The sequence below is a fragment of the Exophiala mesophila genome, assembly GCF_000836275.1.
Source record: "Exophiala mesophila strain CBS 40295 unplaced genomic scaffold supercont1.5, whole genome shotgun sequence".
Lineage (NCBI taxonomy): Eukaryota > Fungi > Ascomycota > Eurotiomycetes > Chaetothyriales > Herpotrichiellaceae > Exophiala > Exophiala mesophila.
In genome coordinates, this window is record NW_015622508.1 from 1,086,946 (window position 1) to 1,107,318 (window position 20,373).

The 20,373-nt window shown below is 50.1% G+C and overlaps 4 protein-coding genes across 6 annotated transcripts; 1 reads left to right on the top strand and 3 right to left on the bottom strand.

Moving 5' to 3' along the window:
• Positions 1-3,560: 3,560 nt before the first annotated feature.
• Positions 3,561-4,927, bottom strand: PV10_07163. 2 transcript variants are annotated; one of them, XM_016372029.1, is made up of 3 exons: positions 4,864-4,927; positions 4,652-4,808; positions 3,561-4,604 (listed from the first exon to the last, which is right to left on the bottom strand). In XM_016372029.1, the coding sequence occupies exons 2-3, from the start codon at positions 4,787-4,789 to the stop codon at positions 3,723-3,725; spliced, it is 1,020 nt and encodes a 339-aa protein (XP_016221361.1). In that variant the 5' UTR covers positions 4,790-4,808; positions 4,864-4,927; the 3' UTR covers positions 3,561-3,722. The 2 variants fall into 2 exon arrangements, with proteins under 2 accessions (XP_016221361.1, XP_016221360.1); XM_016372028.1 differs by having other exon boundaries at positions 4,652-4,927.
• Positions 4,928-11,612: 6,685 nt separating this feature from the next.
• On the bottom strand, positions 11,613-13,603 carry PV10_07164. 2 transcript variants are annotated; one of them, XM_016372030.1, is made up of 3 exons: positions 13,308-13,603; positions 13,092-13,235; positions 11,613-13,039 (listed from the first exon to the last, which is right to left on the bottom strand). In XM_016372030.1, the coding sequence occupies exons 1-3, from the start codon at positions 13,587-13,589 to the stop codon at positions 11,822-11,824; spliced, it is 1,644 nt and encodes a 547-aa protein (XP_016221362.1). In that variant the 5' UTR covers positions 13,590-13,603; the 3' UTR covers positions 11,613-11,821. The 2 variants fall into 2 exon arrangements, with proteins under 2 accessions (XP_016221362.1, XP_016221363.1); XM_016372031.1 differs by having other exon boundaries at positions 13,092-13,603.
• A 1,994-nt stretch (positions 13,604-15,597) lies between these two features.
• PV10_07165 (uncharacterized protein) lies at positions 15,598-18,202 on the top strand. Its single transcript, XM_016372032.1, has 2 exons — positions 15,598-15,903; positions 15,962-18,202. The coding sequence occupies exons 1-2, from the start codon at positions 15,825-15,827 to the stop codon at positions 17,575-17,577; spliced, it is 1,695 nt and encodes a 564-aa protein (XP_016221364.1). The 5' UTR covers positions 15,598-15,824; the 3' UTR covers positions 17,578-18,202.
• Positions 17,787-20,363, bottom strand: PV10_07166 (uncharacterized protein). Its single transcript, XM_016372033.1, has 2 exons — positions 19,991-20,363; positions 17,787-19,938 (listed from the first exon to the last, which is right to left on the bottom strand). The coding sequence occupies exons 1-2, from the start codon at positions 20,159-20,161 to the stop codon at positions 18,091-18,093; spliced, it is 2,019 nt and encodes a 672-aa protein (XP_016221365.1). The 5' UTR covers positions 20,162-20,363; the 3' UTR covers positions 17,787-18,090.
• Between the last annotated feature and the right edge of the window lie 10 nt (positions 20,364-20,373).

The following is a 20,373-nucleotide window of genomic DNA, read 5'->3' on the forward strand; positions in this document are numbered from 1 at the left end:
CGTGGTGGCCTGATTGACCCGGAAAATCTTTGGCTTCCGCTTGTCTGGGTCGATTCTTTGGATCCCAACTCTGATACCCACACAGTACCGACTTAGTCAGAGGAATTCTACAGGTTCCTAACCCCAACGTCATGTACGGAGTAGTCACCTACAAACTTATCTTAACTTATCTTGCAACCATGTCTTTCTCCATGGGTCTAGCTAATCGCCTCGACCCGCCTTTACCACTGTATCGGAGGTTCCCTCGGTCTCCAGGCATTGCCTAAGTTCTTCCTCCAGTGTTCAAAGCTTTGGTATTTGATCTTCATTCCTATCGAACCACATGATATCTCGAAGTAAAGAAATCCATGTCTCAGTGACGACCACTCCGATACCCACCAGTATTAGGTGAGTCACTGGACAGGTACGCACTACTCCGTAGACATGTTGTTCGCAGTGACCAACTCAAGCCTAAGATTCTCGGTGGTCCTTGATGATCTCCATGCTGAACTCCCATGATCCATGGTATTTTCACAAAGGCCTTTAAGAACTACCTTTCTTATTACCTCGTGCCCCGTGGTCAGTGCCAAATCCACTTGATCTCCGTTGGAACCTTCACACATGCTGCATTCTCCTGTCCCGTCCAATAATTGAATTGATCTGACATCGACAAAAGCCTTTATCGTGGTTGGTACTCCAGCATCATTACACTGACCGTGACTTTCCGCCCCAAGACCGTGGTGGAAATGCACGGATCGCCTAAAGCGGCTCGATTCTTACAGCCGGTTTGTAAAGGCCAAGGTGCGGGGGGAGAGGGGGGGGGGGTTCTGAGTCCGACTCCTACCTTAGGTAGAGTATCGGACGCCTTCGGCCCCTTTAGAGTCACCAGGCCCTCTGGCGGCGTAAAGCGGCTCCTAGCTGCTAATAACAATATACCACAGGTTTTACTTGTAAAGTTGTTTGGGAGCCATCCAAGCCCCGCACCTTTCCCCCTCTTGATCTTTGTCTTCCCAAGTTCTTCCACATCACATCTCATTCCAATTCAACGACGGAGAGCCCTCGGGCCTCGGGAAAGTACGAGTACCTCGACCCTCTTTTTCGTGGTTGAAAACAAGATTAGCAGACGTGTCAAGTGGCGATAAGCATTCCAAGTCCATTGAAGTTATCCCTTCAGGCTCCCCATTCTAGTCACTACCCGGGTCTTGTTCTAACCATCTTTACATAGACTTGTATGTTTTGTTTGGAGTCCGTTCGGATCGTAGGATGTTCTAAAAGATTGTCGGCGCAAGCCGGGGTTATCTGAATCGATGGAGTCGGATGCTGCAGGACGCTAAGTGCTCTAATGGATCGATGATCTTGATTCTCGTGTTCGCTTGCCCTGGCCGTCACAAATCGATATCTTTGGGCGGGGGCCGAAAGACCGTCTCTCTGGACCTCTGCCCTACTCCGTAGGTTGATGCTAGCAGGCTAGGTACGGCCTGCTCCGGCCCCTTCACTCGGTCCTATTCGGCGCCTCGGCAGGCGCAGATCTCGCGGAGTTGGGATTTGGTTTCGGAGCCTCAGGGCGATCAATCACTCAATTCATGCTGATAGCTGCCACTACCGCCTAGCATTTGCTGTCATTGAGCCTGATCCCAACCCGCCCAGGTCCCAGGTTCAAAGCTCCCAGGCGTGCAAGGACACTTGGATACTTGGGTACTTGGCCCAGCAACCTGTGCCCAATTTTTACATACATAGCGTGATAGCCCGCGCTTGATGAATCCCAGTCTGATGATCTCCTCTTCTCCTCCTTCCGTGCTTCATTGATAATTCGTATCCAGAATTGGGAAGTTCATAAGACATTTGAAAACCTTTTTTGTCTGTTTCTTGGGCCAGATTTGGCCTTGCAGCCCTATAGGCTTCACGGGGCCGTCCCCTCTTTGGGTTTCTTCCCACTCCCACATTCATTCGGGTGCCAAGTTGGGGGTTTGTGGTGCTTGGGTCAAAAGCTGTGGCTTGCGCAGCGAAGCGAGAATGGGAGGTCTCGACTTCTCAACCCTTGTCAAATTTCTTTGGCAGCATCGCCCATATTGGGCATCGTGCTGTCCCAATTCGCTTTGTTTCGTTGATTGTCCGCAGCGGGGGATCCAGTCATGCCAGTTTTCTTCTTTTCCCTTGCACTTCACCATCCCAATTCGCATGTTGTAGCGTCCTGTTCAAGCCAAATCTATCGCTAGGGACAGTACAACATGTCATTTCTTTCATGTCATCGCGCCTAGCTCTGAAGCAATCCTTTTACCTATTTTGCTCCCATAATTATCGAATCCTGGTAACTCAACAAGGTTCGTTCGTTCCTTTTGCTTGTTGTCTAGGTAGGTACTACTCCGTAAGGTATTTGTGTTATAGGGCTTCGAGCCAAGCCCAGTCTTGCCCTTAGCTCCCCTGCTTGGTGAGTCTTGTTCCAAACACTCGGACCATTTTTCGCCTCTCGTGCCTCTCTACTCCGTATGGTCTCGATCAAAGCCTGGACCCATATTTGTTGGACCCCTCATTATCGTTGCCATCTGTGACCAAAGACTTTCCTCCAAAGATGCCCAGTCGGCCAGTCGTAGAATTTCGTCATGTCCCATATTTGTTCTGTCTACCGTGGCTTGTTGTTCATTGAAACTTATTGGACAATGATTGTCCATACTTCGACACTCAACGATGCTAAGGCCTTCCTCGAAGCTCTAGATCTCAAATGCGATAGACTCGTGACTTTTTTGCCTCCCGACCTGGTTCCAACCTTCCTTGCGAATGTGTCGAGACTGAAATTTGGAAATTGATGCGCCAGAACATGCCTGTGACAGATTGGCGCAGGTTGTTGTTTCGACCCCAAGGTCATAATTACAGACTAGCGGTTGGCGCCCCTCGACCGTCAATCTTGGTCCCATGTCCATGCTAGCCATGAAGACAATCGGTCTTGCCATGCTTCATGGATCGAAAACATTGTGGATCCTCGATTAATCGGCCAATAAACGTGTTTACGGTAGTAATTTTTTCATGATCCTTCTCATTCCGCTTGAGTCCACGCTTCGAACTTGGGCCTTGCTGATTATCCTCGTCAATGTTTGGTTCCCAAATTGTGGATTGAAGGCACCCATGATCGTTCTGTCCCCTGTCTGTACAGGCCGAAGGAAATGGTGACCGGAGTGTGCAAACCTTGACCAGGGAACTTGGAGGCTGTGCATCGCATTGCAGACCGTGCAGACCGTGCAGACCGTGCAGACCGTGCAGACCCAAGGACACTCGCATTGGCGTCGCGGATGATAAGGGCATCACTACTCCGTACACCATGCAGCTTGGCATTACTCGATCCCATTTCACTATCATCTTCTCTTTGCTAGTCAACTAAGTCAACACAGAGTGTACATGATATGGCCAATCAATTCGATGCGTCGCCTGCTCCTGCAGCCAACATGAAAGCAATGATGGTGATTGTGAACTTCCCCTGCTCCGTGGTCCTGGCTAGCCCCCAAAACCTCCGCCTGCCACATGGCACAAGCGTCAGTGAATGCTAGAATGCCAGCCGTCTCGCCACTTTCTGTGGAGAGACGGTGACCGAGCCTCTCGCTAATTGCCGCTCAGCATTGAGATGGCTGCATTCACCGACCAACATCGCAAGTAAACCTGAGGCAGGTCGTGCGCCAAGGATTGTGCGCAAGCCCCTTGAACTAAAGGGAGAGGCTGCGCAGAAAGATTTCGCCCCTGCCGGTGATCCATGGCTACCACGAGGACATGGGATATCCAACCTCAGCAACGAGGCGGTCAAGGATCGAGGGGTCTGTTCTAAGGGCATCCCATTCAGCCTTCTCCTTGACCATCAACGTTCCCGCTAGTATCGTTCCATTCAGGGCGACAGAGCTGTCCGGCCCTGCGAAGGGAATCTGAAACGCCTCTTGTTTTCTTGGACAGATTGCCATCCTGTCCGTTGTCAACGCAAGATTATAGCTAAAGACCGTGGATCCCTCGCTTTCAACGCTAATCTGGTCATTGAACGGCTGACCTGGACTACGCGAGGCAGATAATGCAGCCTTCAAGAGCAGTACATACTTGGCATGTAAGTCTTCTGGAGATATGTCTCGCTCGAGAGGAGTCGAGAAATGGAGGATCGGGAACGCAGGGTCTTGATAAAGCGGTAAGTTTGGGTGCGCAGGTACAGTCATCCGATGAACCAGCAGACGAAAGTCTGCTTGCTCTTGTTCGACCATATCTCTGACAGGGAGGAATTGAAGATGACGATGGGGTTGACTGGCTCCACTATGCTCCCCAGAGTTGAAGAAAGCAAACAATCCTTGATCGGCAGGAGTGTGACTGTCCTGGCCCCACGCGCGAAGGCAGGCATGAGTCAAGCTGAGGTCATCCATCTCGAGGACTCCAGTTTGGGGTTTATATTCGCGGGTGGCGATGATAAAATGTCGCTTGATCACGGGGAATTTGTTCAACACCAAGGTGTGGGTGGCTGCTCGAGAAGGGACGGCTGCGATGAGGAGCTCTGAAGCTGGATTATCGAATGGATCAAACTTGGACCCTTTCTTCGAGGCCTGGGAAGGGGGATCCTGCTTCTGGGGCTTCTTGGCTAGCGCTGGGCAATATCTCAGTTGAAACTGTGGATCGATGAGCAGAGGTCAGACTGTAGGGACGAGAAACCCACCGAAAGCTCTTCCTTAGGTGCCAGAATAGCTAGGGAAGTACTAGAGAAAACAATGTCCTTTGCTTCATATGCTTTTGAGAACTTGCTCGATACTAGAGCCTTCAGAGGCTGTGTGAGATCAAGGATGGCGTGTGACATGATCCTGTGATTATTGGAGCTGCAACGAATGCTCGTTTAGTTCTTCGTTGTTTGAGCAAAACGACGGAACCCACAATGAAGGAATCACCGCAAACCCATGATATATCTGTCTAGGATATGGTTGATTGAAGTGCCAACTTCTTGAACCTCGGTGGAAACTGATGGAGGTCGTCAACTTTATCATCGCAAGCTTCCGTCTCCACAAGGTTACTATGCCAAGGCCGACGGGGATACGGCGACTACATCTCTGATTGTTGCAAAAGTACATCGCCGTCTATCATCAATTATCCCCGACAAAGTCAAGTCCATGCCTCAGAATGTCATCTTTAACCCAGAATAGAGACCTGGCGATGTCTTGTTGTGGTCTCCCTCGACAAACTTGCCAGGTTCCATCTACTGCATCATGACTAAGCCGTCATCTCATCTCCTTTGATCGATGCTACTCGAGTCATGCGATGTTGATTTCCACCGTTCGCTCTCTTCGCGTGTGACTGTCACATCTTAGTGACTGTCTGACTATGGATTGTCGATTGATATAGCTATGGCCTGATTGCATTCAGTCCACAGTCATCAGTCTGCACTTTCAAGGTTTGTGTGTTAAAAACGGCCATCTTTCGCGTATAAAAGACACTCTTTCCTCTCTCTCTTGATCTTCATGCGCGAACCCAGTTCTGGTTCTTGGACTAGAGCTCCCTTTTGCGTCTATTAAAAGACTACTACATCATCCTTTAGCAAAAATCGCAATATCAGGTACGATCAATCGACCCCTTCCCGAGGGAACTGCGGGCTCCCGTGCTCTCCACACTTCTTCAGCCAGAAATAGCTGACCCACTAACAGGAGCATACAAGTCCATTCCAGCAGTGCTGAGAGCGGATAGATTAGCTCACCTGTAGCCCCATCCGGATGCTCTATTACTCGCCTATACTCCCATTGGCCATACACCTTGTCACAGCCTTGGACAGAGCCCGCGGACCATGAACGCAAACATACCTTCAGGCTCGCTCCTCCCTTCAATGAAATTACAGGCTCCTGTAGCACAGTTCCTGCAATGTTTGCTACTACTTATCCGTTGCTTCCCGGCCATCCAGCACAATGGGTGTCTCTCTATGTCTTGACATGTTCCCAAAATCATCCTCTCTCTCCCTCCTTCACGGCTTTTGACATAATGCAAATCTTTCGGTCGAGGATTGAATGCTGATGCGACAAGAAATGGACAAAAAGAGGACTTGCGCTCCATTCCTACGATCTAGATGGTCATGCGTGTCCTATCGCCTCAACCAGATTCCGTTCAATTGTTTGCTATCCTCTCATGTGTCTATCGACCTATTCTCAGCTTGACATACTGTCCTCAGCATTGGACAGGGGATTTCGCCAAGCCTTCTCCCAAAAAAATCGCGATGTGCATGACTGTGAGCCAGACATGACTGGGTAGAGAGTGACATAGGGTGCGATTACGCGCGTCAGTTATGCGTTAGGATCAGGCCCAAATATGGATGCTGGCTAAGGCCATTTGCTGGAGGAGGACGAACCCTCTGAGCCGGATCCACAGTTCACCGGGTTCCAGAGTCCAGTCTCTCCGATGATATCCCACTCAAGCATGAGTGTGCAACATGATGTGATGCTTTCGGCAGGTCAGAATGTCTTGTCTTGTCTTCCTCCCTATCACCGCGAAGAGCCAGATTCATGGGTGGCCATAGCCCGCGAAACGTTTTTCCATCTCACCCCGCGAGCAATATGGCTAATACATGGAGGATACTGATTCACCTTTGGGGTCATGGAAGGCCTGTGTTTGCATGACGAACAGTGATCTGTTGGTTTCCAAACGCTGGGGGGCGATGTGTCGTCTGATTGTCTTCCTCGACGCATTGCTCACCACCCATCGCAGCGCTCACACCTCCTGGACTCCCGAGTATCGAGTCATCCTATCGCTTCGCTGCACGCATACTCGGCAAACCGCTCCTCCACAGCGTTCCCAACTTCAATCACCGATGGAGTCTGACTTCGAATACCTGCACACATGGCCGTATGACCCAGTTTCCAGTATGGATCAGAGTCATGGACGATGTGACAGCCTTGCCCATGCGGTTGACGACGAAGTCGGCCATAACAAGACTCAGTCTTTGCCAGTCTTATCTTCTGACACACATCTCAGCTGTGACATAGATGTTCCAACCTCAATGCCTATAAAAGACGACGAATTTCTTCCTAACCCTCTATCATATCCATCAGCATCAAAACCGGATTTGTTATCAAGAATGCAACATCATACCACGAACATGCTCCCCAAGCGGAGACCAGAGCACCAGTTCAATCAACCTCAATCTTTGGAGTACAGCAACATGTATACTCCTTCAAACTGGGTGCAGCAGCCAGGTACAACAAGCGGTTCCTCGAGAATGATGGAGTCCCGGAACCAGACACCGCAGATGAACTATATCTACCCACAGTATGGCCAAGTCGACACCATGAAAGAAGCGCGCCAGCTTCTGGACTATCCAGATCTGCCGCCATTACGAAACCTCCCTCCCACAAGCCAGTTCCAGACGGCTGGCACTGAACATGTCTTGAGACCTCCCCAAGCCCAATTGCAGACGACTGGCAATCCACAAATACTTCAGCAGTATCCTGCTCCCTCCGACATTTCACCATATCAACCTGACGATTTCATCTGGTACGAGAAAATCTTTGGTGAAAGCAAGCCCATGGAAGATATAGCACCACCTTTAGGCAGTACAGCACCGACGTTGGTCAATCCAGCACCGACGTTGGTTAATCCAGCACCGACGTTAGTCAACAAAGCACCATTACAGCGGGACACTTTCTTCTCGGCAGGTCCCGAATCGCGACCGTTATCTGACAGCGAAGTCCTTGATTTGTTCCGACCAGAGCCGTCGCCAATGATAACTGAGGAGATGCTTGCGCTGTTTGATGATGAGGTGGATGAAATGCTGATAAATACGCCATATCCTTCGAACATGCCGCAAGAGATGGTGACGCCAAGTGCAGGTACTCCCCCAACCTTGGTCACCGGCCAGACTAATACACCAAGTGCACAGACACCTGGTCCATTTACTGTGGACTGGCACACATTGGATAATGATGCATTTCTCGAGCAGAGTGAGCGAGCAGGAAGTGAGGCGGTCACGAATCAATTCATGTCTACTCCCATGACCAATGCAAGTCCTACTTCAGGTCTACCAAGACCCAATAGAGTTTCAAAGGGTGGAAGATATGGGTCAAGAAATACATCCAAAGATGATTACCTTGTACGGGCCAAGCAGCAGGGCATGTCGTACAAAGAGATCAAGCAGGCTGGGGGCTTCCAGGAAGCAGAGTCCACATTGAGAGGCAGATATCGGGCCTTGACCAAAGAGCCAGCTGCCAGAGTCCGAAAGCCTCAATGGACGGATGGAGACGTGAGTAAGAAATTTACATATCCGAGATGATATGCTGACATGATTATTAGGTTACGGCTCTCTTTGCTGCGGTCAAGCAATGCTCAAAGTCGACTGATGTTGATCTGTCAAACGGTACACCCATGGCCACAATCGCCCTCCAACAATATCTGAGCAAAATCCCTTGGAAGCAGGTGTCTGAGCACATGCATGCACATGGCACATACAAGTATGGAAATGCGACGGTGAAGAAAAAATTCATGGAAGTGCTTCGACTTCGTGGACAGTTGAGTTTGAATGATGTCGGCAAGGCTCAGTATGATTAATTGGGGTGATAGTTGAGTTTCACGTTGTTGCAACATACAACAAGACTATGTGTGGATATGGGCGGATATTGTGTTCCACGTTTGAGGGTATTTCGGGGCCTTCTGGGGCGCCTCGGGCTTTCATCACCATGATCATCAATCTTATTTGATGAAGAGTATCTTGGGAGCTGCTTGGATTTTACGAGCCACAGTTTTGTCTTTACGTTGGGATCAACAGAAAAGGCCCTTCTGTCTTGAGGCAGGGGTGATTGGCAGTCTGATCCACAACCTGCCATGTTGTGAGGCTCTATTTGCGTTTTCTCTTGGAAAACGTGTTTTACTATCGGAGATATCGATCTTGAGAAGATGCATCTAATTTGGCATCTCTTGACTGTATACAGACTTGTACGCATAAATCAGACACAATGTCATAATTTCCAGTCTGTATGACCCGTCGTGCAAAAATCGTCTTCCATGTCTCCGGGTTCCGCCCATGAAAATCCTTGACTTACTCGAAATCGCAGAGTCATCCAGCGCGGATCGATTTATCTCCGTCCGGGCCAGGCGCCCCTTTACCCCATGGGCTCTCAGGCTTGGGGTACAGATGTCTTAGCTCGATGAAGGGGGAAAATCAAGACTTTCCCTGACTCTCTTTTCACTGAGTCAAGACGCACACAGTCAGAACCGAGGCAGCTTTCTAATTGGTTAGAAGCCAGCCTTGCCCAATCAACTCCTCCTCGGCAACTGATACATGGCCTTCCCCTCCTGATCCTTTTCTTCTTGTCTCCAACCAACCTGTTTAAAATGTCGCCTAGCGAGCCTTGGTATCTGGGGAAGGCTGTCCCAATGGTAGATCAATCCCACTTTTGAAGCTATACCAGCACACTTGGCCCTTTGACAAGCCCCTTCAAGGGCTCGTGGCATGGTGGGCCAAATGTGGAACTCCGATGATCAGGCCCTCTCTGAGAGGATTCAAGGCCATGTATTTAAACCAGACGTGACCTCCTTCATGCGTCGAGCCCAGCATCGCTGCATTCGACGACATCTTGCTATTCTCGGTAAAAATTCACCTAGTAGTTGCCCATCATGGTTTTGGCTTCCAAGAAGGAAGTGGGCGTACTGCGCAAGCAGAAGCTCAACATGTACAATGTTCTAGTCCTTGTTGTCTTGGGCTTGGGCTCATTGACTTATGGCTATACTGCGTCCATCATTGGTACCACACTCGGTAAGTGGCTTCATGCTCTCCTGCCTGCACTTTTATTGATTCTTTACCAGGTCAACCTTCTTTTATTCGGTATATGGAACTTGACACAAGACCCAATGGAACCGATCTGCTTTCAAGCATGAACGGAGTCTTCCAGACAGGAGGCGTCATTGGCACTTTGCTACTACCTACCGTAGCTGACAAGTATGGTCGAAAATGGGCATGTGCGGTGGTAAGCAAAGTTCCTTCTACGACGATCATTGAATCGCTACTGACAAGTTTCAAGCCTGCAATACTTGCCATAATCTCTGGCGCCATCATGTGCGGCGCTGTCAACGTGGGCATGTTCATTGCCTTCCGTTTCTTCGCTGGCGCTGCTGCATTCATGGTCCTTGCTGCTGTCCCTATCCTCATGAACGAAATCGTCCCAAGCCATCTCCGTGGTGCCTTGGTCGATGTCCATGCAGTGATGCTTGTTCTTGGTTATACAATCCAGGGTTGGGTTGGGTTTGGCTTTTTCTTTTGGACCACCGGTGGCTTAAATACATGGCGACCTCCCGTTGGACTCCAGATAGTCTGGCCTGCAGGCTTGCTCATTGGTCTTTTCTTCGTCCCTGAGAGTCCTAGGTGGCTCGTGATGAAGGGCAGAGACTCAGAAGCTGAAGCCATCCTGAAGAAGTTGCACGCCAGTGAATCTGATCCTGATCATGAAGTCGCCCAGGCAGAGTTTTACCAGATTCAGCGCCAAATTGCCATCGATAAGACTCTGGGCAACACTTGGATGCATATCATCAAGAAGCCTTCGTATAGAAAGCGTGCATTCTTGGGAATGGGCGTCACAGGTATCATTCAGCTCAGTGGGGTAAGACACTCTCCTACGTCTCGACGAGTCTCTTTTTGCGGATTTGACACTGATATATAAATGAATAGGTCCTTGTCATCAACAACTACGGCCCGTCTCTGTACGCACAACTCAACTTCTCGCCCACCAAACAACTTCTATATCCCGCCGCATGGTTGACCTTTGCTCTGGGAATGAACGTCTTAGCCATGCCTCTGGTCGACCGCTTCCCGCGTAACAAATTCATCGGTTTCGGAGTTGCGGGATGTATGGTGACCTTGATCGTTGAAGCCGCCCTAGTCGCCAACTTTGTCCCGTCCGATAACACCGCCGCTTTAGAGGCCGCTGTTGCTATGTTCTTCATCTTCCAAATCTTCTACGGAATCTGCTTAGATGGTACTCAGTTCTCCTATCTCGGCGAAATCTTCCCTACCCATCTCCGCGCAAAGGGCGTATGTCTCGGTGTTGCAATGATTTCCTTCATGAACATTATCTGGCTTCAAGCAGCTCCAACTGGTACGTTCTCTATCTCCATCTCAAATTTTGAATCTAATCATATGCAATGTACTAACCTAAATCCTATTAGCATTCCAAAACATCGGCTGGAAATTCTATCTCTGCTTCATCATCCCCGGCAGCATCGGCGCGGCTGTAGTTTGGTTCTTATTTCCCGACACCAATGGTCTCCCTCTGGAAGAAATCGCTGCTATTTTCGGTGATCAAGATGAAGTGGCCATCTATCAACGTGATCTGGAGATTGATTTCGCTACACACACTATCAAGGAACATGAGACAGATGCCAAGCCTGGTGATTCGGCACATGTCGAAACGGATCCGATTCCAGGGAACGAGAAGGTATAGAAAGTAATGAGGTGTTCGGGCTGGAGCTTCTAGAGAAAAAAAGGAGAGGGGGGGTCCTGGTGGTCTTGGGCATAATACAGACGAAAAGAGAAGAGTCGAGCCTTAGGTACCTAGGGAGGCATGGGTTGACGAGCATGGGCTAAACCCTGGCCTACGGTCAAGAAAGATTCTCTCGTGCGAGGCACGTAGATCGAGTCTCAAAAATCCAAACTTCTCGTTCGTTCTACCGCTGCTCAATAATGTAAATGCTCGTTTGGCCTTGCACATCATGCGCTGCAGTGCGAATCGCCCTGCGATCTAAATGGAGAGAATATTCCGAATTCCATGGAATCGCAACAGTAGTTTCGCCTCGCCTCGCTTCTCCCCCCTCTTTTTTCATTGCTTACCGAAGCACATCACATCACCATACCTGACCTGACATGATCTCATAGCGCATATCTGAAATACTTGCTCTGTTTATCAGTCAAGTCATTAAACCCATCAACCACGGCACGAGGATCCGCCGTTTTGCCATCCCAAGGAACAAAACTCTCCCTCTCAGCACACAATTTATCTCTCGACCTATTGTCCCACATATATGTAAATCGCAATGCCACCGCAATGACGATAATACCCGCATACGAGACAAGCAAACCAGTCATGGCGCTAAAGTATCGTGGGGCTTCGCGGGCAAAGAAGATATTGGCGCCGGCAATGTTTCCGGCCGCGTAAATGGTGAACCACATGGCATTGGCGTAGGAGCGTTTCGTGTGCCCGGCGACGTTGGTGGTCAGTAAGTTCCAGGAGACGATGACGGGGGCGCCGATGATGTATTGTAGCCATGTACAGCCGACTAGAGTCCAGCGATGGTCGAGGCTGGTGAAGCGGATGCCGAGTAAGCCGCCAAACGGTACGAGGGAAATGACGGCGAGGACGATGCAGCGCATGTCTTTGACGTAGGTGGCGATCAAGCCGCAGATGGGGACTATGGCTAGTTCGAATGCGCCCGTGGGGAGTTGTAGGAGAGTGGCGTTGATGCCGGAAAATCCATAGCCTCTGATCAGCGCGCTGGCGAAGTTGGACACACCGCCGTTGATGACTCCGCTGGCGAGTCCGATCAGGGCAATTCCAATCACTTTGATGTCAGTGAGGGCTTCCCAGGCCTGGGCGGGTTTGAATTGCTTGGTCTTGACACCCATCATGTTGTCTGCGACTCTCCAGACTGCGACCACCCGTTGCTTGTGCGTCAGAAACTTGGCTGCCGCGGGCGAGTCTGGCATGACCCAGAGAAAGATGATTGACCAGGCAAAGTTGATGAGACCGATGGTCAGGAAGATCAACTTCCACGACGCGAGAGACGCATTGTTTGCGTGACCCAGACCAAAACCGAGTAGGGCACCGACCATGGTAGCAGCACCATTACAGGCCAGGAATATGCACATTCGAAGGGGCTGCTCAGCCCGAGTGAAGAACATGGAACAGATGTTCATGATGGCAGGTGAGATGGAAGCTTCGAACATGCCGAGCAGAAAGCGCAGCGCAAGGATGCCTCCGTAGTTGGTTGCTCCGATGTGTGAGACCAACAGGATGGCCCATACGAAAATCATAGTGCCAGTGTACTTGGCCACCGGCAATTTCTGGATGAGAAGATTGGCAGGAAGCGCCTGGGGTCCGGTCAGTTTTGTTTTTTGTAGGGTCTTATGATTTCTTGCTTACCCAGAAGAGGTATCCAAAATTGAAAATGGCAGCAACCCAGCTGTATCGTTGGCCTTCGAGACCCAAGTCTGGGATCAAGCCATACGCCGAAGCATAGTTGAGTGACAACTTATCGAGGAATTGGATCATGTATGTGAAGCAAATCTTTCGACCTGTCAGCGCCATGTGATGTCATATGCAAAGAATGAATCTGAAGTTCGGAGCATGCAGACGTACAATGGGCATGATGTGCCAATCAATCTTTCTTCTCACAATGTCCTTCTCTGCTTCGAGTTCCTCCTGGGAATAGTTCTCGACCTCTGCAAAGAGATCAGCGCCGATATCGACACCTTTGCTCTGTGTAAGTTGTGTCCATGTCGACTTGAGACCATTCAACAGGCCGCCAGAAGGTTTGGATTCATCGGCGATATGTCCCTGGGACTGCTCTAGCGAGGGCTTCTCGGTTGGAGTGGTGTCGCCACTGTTGGCTGGAACCGCAAGTTTCTCAACGTCAACCATGATGGAACTCAAATTGGTATAATTGTCGAGGAGTAGATGAATTAGAGAGCGCAGGACTTGTTTATATAATGTATTTCGGTCTTGACAGGTGGATGATCAAAACCCGGCTCTTAATCCGATTGTTTCTTGTGATCCACTGATACGATGGAAGCCGATTGCAAGGGTCCTTTGATTCGAAGGACCCCCAACTGAAATCTAGAAAAATGGTGCAAACGCGGTAAAAGTGGAGGAAGCACATGGCAGGGTATGTTCTCTGAGATATCGCTTAGGGTAAGCAGTTGTGCGGACACAGTGTTGGAGGGTTGTATCCTGGCCTGCCATGCCTTCTATTCCCCAATGACGTTGGGAGGGCAAGGAGATAGGCACTAGTGGATTATATTGAACCTATCTTGATACGTGGAGTTGTACGCACCCGTGGAACCCTGTGATCTCCATACAGACGCACGGCACCACAAGACAGAGCCTGGTAGATCACAGCGATCATTCGCCCGAACAGGGGTGATTGTCTTATCAACTTCACCGGCCCGGCAGATGCGGTGTTGTGCGTCGGCGATCTCTCCACCGACAGAAGGGTTAAAGATAGTCATTTCCGTTGAAGGATTTGGCTGCAGGACGAAAGCACTGTTGCTGCTTGCTGAAGAAATCAAAGGCCTGTATATCAGACTATGGAAACCGTTGACTTCGCGCGCCAGGCCTGAGAAGTGCATTCACTGTATTCATTGTACACTTCGGCTTTCTCTCAATTGCCACCGAATGTCGTAATATCAGAATAGAGTGATGATCGGCCGAGCCGAAGTAAGTCTTTTCTTGGCGATGAGAAGCCGTATCAAGAAACAAAATGAGGTGGATTGTATTAAGGCTGACTCGGCGCAACGACTGTTGATTGGCGTATATTCCTTTATCAAGGTCGCTTGGCGAAGCGTAGTATGCCCCTTGGTTCAATCGTTTAGGGTCATTCCCCCCTAGAACGGTATATGTTTAACGGGCTTTTGATGGATGAGATTGGTCAAATGTTGCTAAGAGATGGCCCCTCTCTGCGTTCATGGGGAGAATTCCGCAATAAGTACGTATATATTGAGATATGGATGCTGGCGCTACATCTCTCCAATAGTCAGTCCACTTTGAGCGCACTTTCGCTTCTTCCCGTCCTCCCGTGATTTCTACCGTCGGGTGCCACCTTCGAACTTCCTGTGGGTAGGTATGAGTACTGTGAGAGCGTATCGCTATGATCTTGAGAGACGTTGCTTCAAACGGCGGTGTGAGGGGTGAAAAGAATGAGAAATAGTATGCTCAGTAATATGAAACCTAGGTCCTAAACGGTGGCATGTCAATGATAGAGGCAAATGAACGAGGATTTGGGACTTATGAAGAGTTGACAACAAATGGATTAGTGACTATTTCAAGACGCAGCAACTACAGACCGGTCGTGCGTCGTGTCGCTCATTCTCATCTACATGAAGATGATGTCACGTGATATCACGTGCGCAACACCCTCACCAGGGCACCTGTTGGCATTATGGATCAAAGCAACGGCCCTCCGGTCTCCTCTGGCTTCGTGCAAACTTTTCGCCATGTAGGATGTCTCAATATTGACAAATATGCTATGTAGGTTTCATTGTTATTGGATGGCTGGTAGGGCAAACATTAGACAATTGACCTGCCACCCGTGTGCCACTGGACAACGGCAGAGCATTTTCTGCGCAACCTAGGATGGAACAAAGGCAAGGTCCAAGACAAATCTGTCAGATAGACTACTCATATAGTCTGGCCATCAGGGGTTTCAGCACAGAAAATATGAGAAAGTGTAGAAAAGTTAAAACACCAAAAGTCAAAAAAGGTGAATGAGCGGAACGGTGACATCGGCAAATGAGTCAGCCAAAGATGGAGAAGGCAAATGATGATTGGTCACGTGATGAAATGTCGACTGTGGCTGACGAGGCAGTTGCCGCAGTTCTTCAGCATGGACGCACCTGCCGCAAACTCAACTGGTCCTCGATTTCGCCTTCGTCACGCCCCCAACCTTCTCACTCTTCTTCTTCAGCCTCTTCCCCTTCCGCCCATATCATTTCATATCACAGTACACAACCCATTGAACTTCCTCTACGGCCTGAAAAAGTACACCTCAATCCAGGTCGGACACCAACGTCCCTGGAATCGCCAGCCTCGGCGTCTTCCCTCAGTTTCAACGAGTGCTGCGCGCCACAAATCCCTCATTCACCCCGCAACCAAACAATCATGGGTCTCACCAAGACTCAGAGAATCAGTGTACTGCTGGCTATCGACTCTGTATTCTTTCTGATCGAAATCGTCATTGGTATGCCAAAGTCCACCTCTGCGCCGCTACGTTTGTTCATCTGCTAACAATTGCGCAGGCTATGCCGTTCACTCTCTTGCCCTGGTGGCAGACTCCTTCCACATGCTCAACGATGTCCTATCTCTCTGTGTTGGTTTATGGGCCGTCCGTGTTGCAAACACCGGCAACTCAAAAATGTACACATATGGCTGGCAGAGGGCCGAGACTCTTGGTGCCCTAGTCAATGGTGTTTTCCTCGTCGCTTTGTGCTTGTCCATCTTTCTCGAGGCAATTCAACGTTTTGTCGAACCTCAAGTCGTCAAAAACCCCAAGCTGGTTCTTATCGTGGGTTGCTTGGGTCTGGCTTCCAACGTTGTCGGTCTTTTCCTGTTCCACGACCACGGCCATAGTCATGGTCATGGCGGAGGAGAACAGTCTCACGAGGAAGATGCCATTAGGTCTGCCGAGGAAGGCCACGGCCATGCCCACTCGGACGACGAATCTGGCCAGATTACAAACGAAAGAGGTAATGTCGAAGATGTTCTGCCCCAAGTCCGAGTCGCTGGCTTCAAGGGTTCAGATGCCCAAGACTTTTCGAAATCGGACGAAGACAATACCACCATATCAGCCCATTCCTCGAACAAAGCCCACCGCAAGTCTGGCGACCTACACACTCGACAAAGAAGAAGAGCATCTGGCTCTTTTGGTCGTGGATTCGGTTCCGTCGATGACATTCTCGTTCATCCTGCATCTTTCCGCCACGAGATCATCCAAGCTGCTCGGCTGGACGAAGAGACAGAATCCGATGCGACTGAGGAAGACGCATTGTTGGATGAATCCGACTCTCCAAATGAACAGTCCAAGATTTTCAGCGACAACCACAGATTTTCGTCCAAGGGTGACAAGCGATTTTCTGGCTACGGAAGCATCGGCAAGAAGAGGGCCAGCGTCAACTACAACCATCACGACCACAACCACAACCAATCCAGGGACTCGCACAAGTCGCATGGTCATGGTGGTCATGGACACTCACATGGTGATCTTAATATGCGGGGCGTTTTTCTCCATGTCATGGGTGATGCACTCGGGAACATTGGTGTCATTGCTTCTGCGCTGATAATATGGCTCACCACGTTTCCCGGACGCTACTACTTTGACCCCGCCATTTCACTGGTCATCACAGTCATCATCCTCTGCAGTGCCGTCCCACTCTGCAAGGCTGCTAGTCGCATTCTCCTCCAAGCTGTCCCCGTGGGTATGTCCATCGACGAAATCACGGCCGATATAGAGTCGTTACCACGTGTGGTTGAAGCCCATCATCTTCACGTGTGGCAGCTTTCCGACACCAAACTCGTGGCCAGCTTGCACGTCAAGGTGGACTGTGACATTGAAGGCTCTGGATCGGCCAGCTACATGCACCTTGCCCGTGAAATCCGCAATTGTCTCCATGGCTATGGTATTCATAGCTCCACCATTCAACCCGAGTTTTACAGTCCAGAGAATGTCGACTCGCCATCAAGCTCGACTGCAGTTGCTAATGGCAACGGCGGTGTGACTCCAAAGAACGATAACGGCAGCAAGGCTGGAAGCCTCAGGAGCGAAGGAAGAGTGTGTTTGTTAGATTGCGGCGATAACTGCGCCGACAGCAAACAATGTTGTCCGCCAGGAATGGAGGCTAAGCCGCCCAAGAAATAAAGGGCGGCTGAGCAGATGCCGCACGTTGTCGAGTAATATCTGGTTTTTAGCCAGTTGTGTTTGCCAGACCCATCAAAGGAATACCATGGTATCGTATCAAGGCGTGTCGGAGTTTAGGTTGGCGTGTACAGCACGCCAGCGTCATCGTCATTGTCATTTTTGTTACACGAGCAGTCATGACTGCGTCCGCGGACTGTCTTTTATGTATTCTACCATGGTCAGGAAAATGCAACATTCTTGGGGAACTTCCTCTGTCCAGAAAAAGATACTGTTCTACACTATTTTCATTCCAATGTCCTTGCTTTCCAGTCGTTTCTGTGTTCTTCTCTTCCATATGAGTCGGGGGAGCGAGCCCTATGGCTGACCTATATGTCCACCCTTCAAGTCATACCCAAACATCAATAGCCATGTCGATGGGTCGTCTATCGATACGTCAGGAATATCCCAAAGTCTGTACGTTCTGTCAAGTCCGTGAATGACACCCTCCAATCAATCATTCTTTTGATACTTTATTCAACCTTTCCAAACCAACCAAAGATACAAACACACAACAGGCCATGAAACCTGCCAAAGAGTTTTGATAAAATACCCCAGCCGCGTCTTTGGTCCTCGTCGTTGTGAAGCGCTGGCTTTCCTATCGGAGGCGGTGGCTGATGGCATGCCCCAGTCATCGTCATCGTTGAACGTCAATCCTTCGAGATTCCGGTCAGTACCGGCGGCGTATGGATAGGGTGGTTTGGATGGAGAAGAGCTGCGGCTTGATGCAGGGATGTTGCCATAGCTACTTCCGTTGCCGTTGGATTTGCGGGTTGAGAGATAGGTGTCGCTTTGGTGATGACTGAGGACCGAGGAGGTCGAGGATGTCGAGGATGTATTGCTCGCAGGGTGACGGGAGGGGTAGTCTTTGGTCAATGGGAGGAGAGCATCGGACTTGGGATGGCCTCCATGCCGGTATTCGGCCGCTGAGGAGGGCTTGTATCGAATTGTGGCGGTAATGATAATGATGAGTGTGAATACTAATGTTTGGGCGTAGCGGATGAAAATGCCCAATTGATCAGGCAGAAGACATAGATGGTTCTGTACTGTGTCTCTGGGCACTGACATCTCTTGACCTCCCATCATCTGGTCACAATTGACGGGGTTCCAGAGACTCACGAGTTGAACTCCCGGTATTCGAATGCCCATAGCCCAACTCATACTTTTGACCGTAATTTCACGCGGTCGACCGGTAAATTCATTATGTTCAATCTCGCAATAGTCGTGGTCATCGCCTGAATAGATCATGGTGACTTCTTGGTGGAGATGAGTGATGATGTCCTGGGAGACGAGTGGGGTCAGGACATTTTGATATTGATAGCCAGCTTGTAAAGGGATGGCAGTGTCTCGTTCTCGGTGAGGGCCACAATGTGTCCCGGCAGCACGGAAGAGGGGAACATGAGTCAGGACAACTGTTGGAATTCCTGACGAGGATATTTTATTGGGTGGTGCGGACTGAGCGTCTGACTCTGCACGGCGGGTAAGGTCCTGACCGTGGTTTCGGATCGAGTTCTGTCTCATATCCATGCCGGCATCCCTTTCGTCCACTTGCTCTGTGTCTTTGTTCTGGGTGTTTTTGCGTGCACGTGGATAGGCTTTGAGCTCAGGAAAGAAGAGCTCGCGCGGTTTTGGGTCCCTCCAGCCAAGGTTGTTCTCGCAGGTCTGGCGAATGGCTCTCGCTTTGACATCGCCGGCCGTGGTAAGGAAATCTTCGACAGGTTTCCAGATCTTCTGGGCCTTTGTATCCGGGGAGGTGCCATCACCTAGTCCAGAACTCCCTGTAGTGTATTCTACCTGATCCATAGCGCTCAGGGAAACGGAATCAATGGAAATAAAAGAGTGATTTCCAATTATGTCGAGACGGTTGAGAGGACCAAAGTATGCATCGAATCGCTTCTTGACTGCAAGAGAAATTCCCTGGGCAAAGCCTAGATCATGATTGCCTGGGATGGAGGCTATCAGCCTTCGTCCAGCAGGCTCACTCTGACTGGTGGCTTGCCCATATGGCCAGGGGCGCAGAAAGATATTGGAGAAGCGCATATACTCTCTGAGCCAGAATTGTTTTCCATATTGTCTATAGCGTTCCTCAGGAGAGGAGTATTTGGCATCTCCCCATTCTCTGCCACCATCAAACAAGTCACCGAGGAAGAGAGTGCTGTCAGGCAACAGTTTCTGTTGTAGGCGCCGGTAGGAGCGGTCGAGGTATTTGTCCGTGTAGAAGATTGTGAGGGTGGACAAGGGCCAAGGGCGATCAGGGTAGGTATGAGGATCAACAAGCTGAGGGTCGGCCACAAGCAGGACGTGATGAGGCTGGGCGTATGAAGGCTAGACAGTTTCAGTAGGAGGAAGTCGACATTGCGTCTTGGTTTCCACATACCCATTTCTCCCAGCGCTGCCACTGACAAGCGGTGACGCTACGATCGAAAACCACTCTTTCTCCCCAAATGAGTACAATAGCCCAGAGGAGGACCAAGAGAGAGGATATCCTCCATAGATGAAATGTGACACTGGTGGAAGCGTGCAGGCGACGGAGAGTCTGGCCCAGCATGCTCAATCATGTGATGGGATATGACTGTGATCTCATGGCTGGGTTTGTCGCGGCTGCGGATGGTGGAAGCAGCAAGAGGTCGTGAGGATGGAAGCAGCAGGGTTCAATGAGAGACTCAAGGGCTGCTCATGCGTCTCAACGACATTTGTTGAAAGATGTTGCTTTGATCATCGACTGAACGATGTGGGGATGGCATTTCAAGCGGAGTGGAT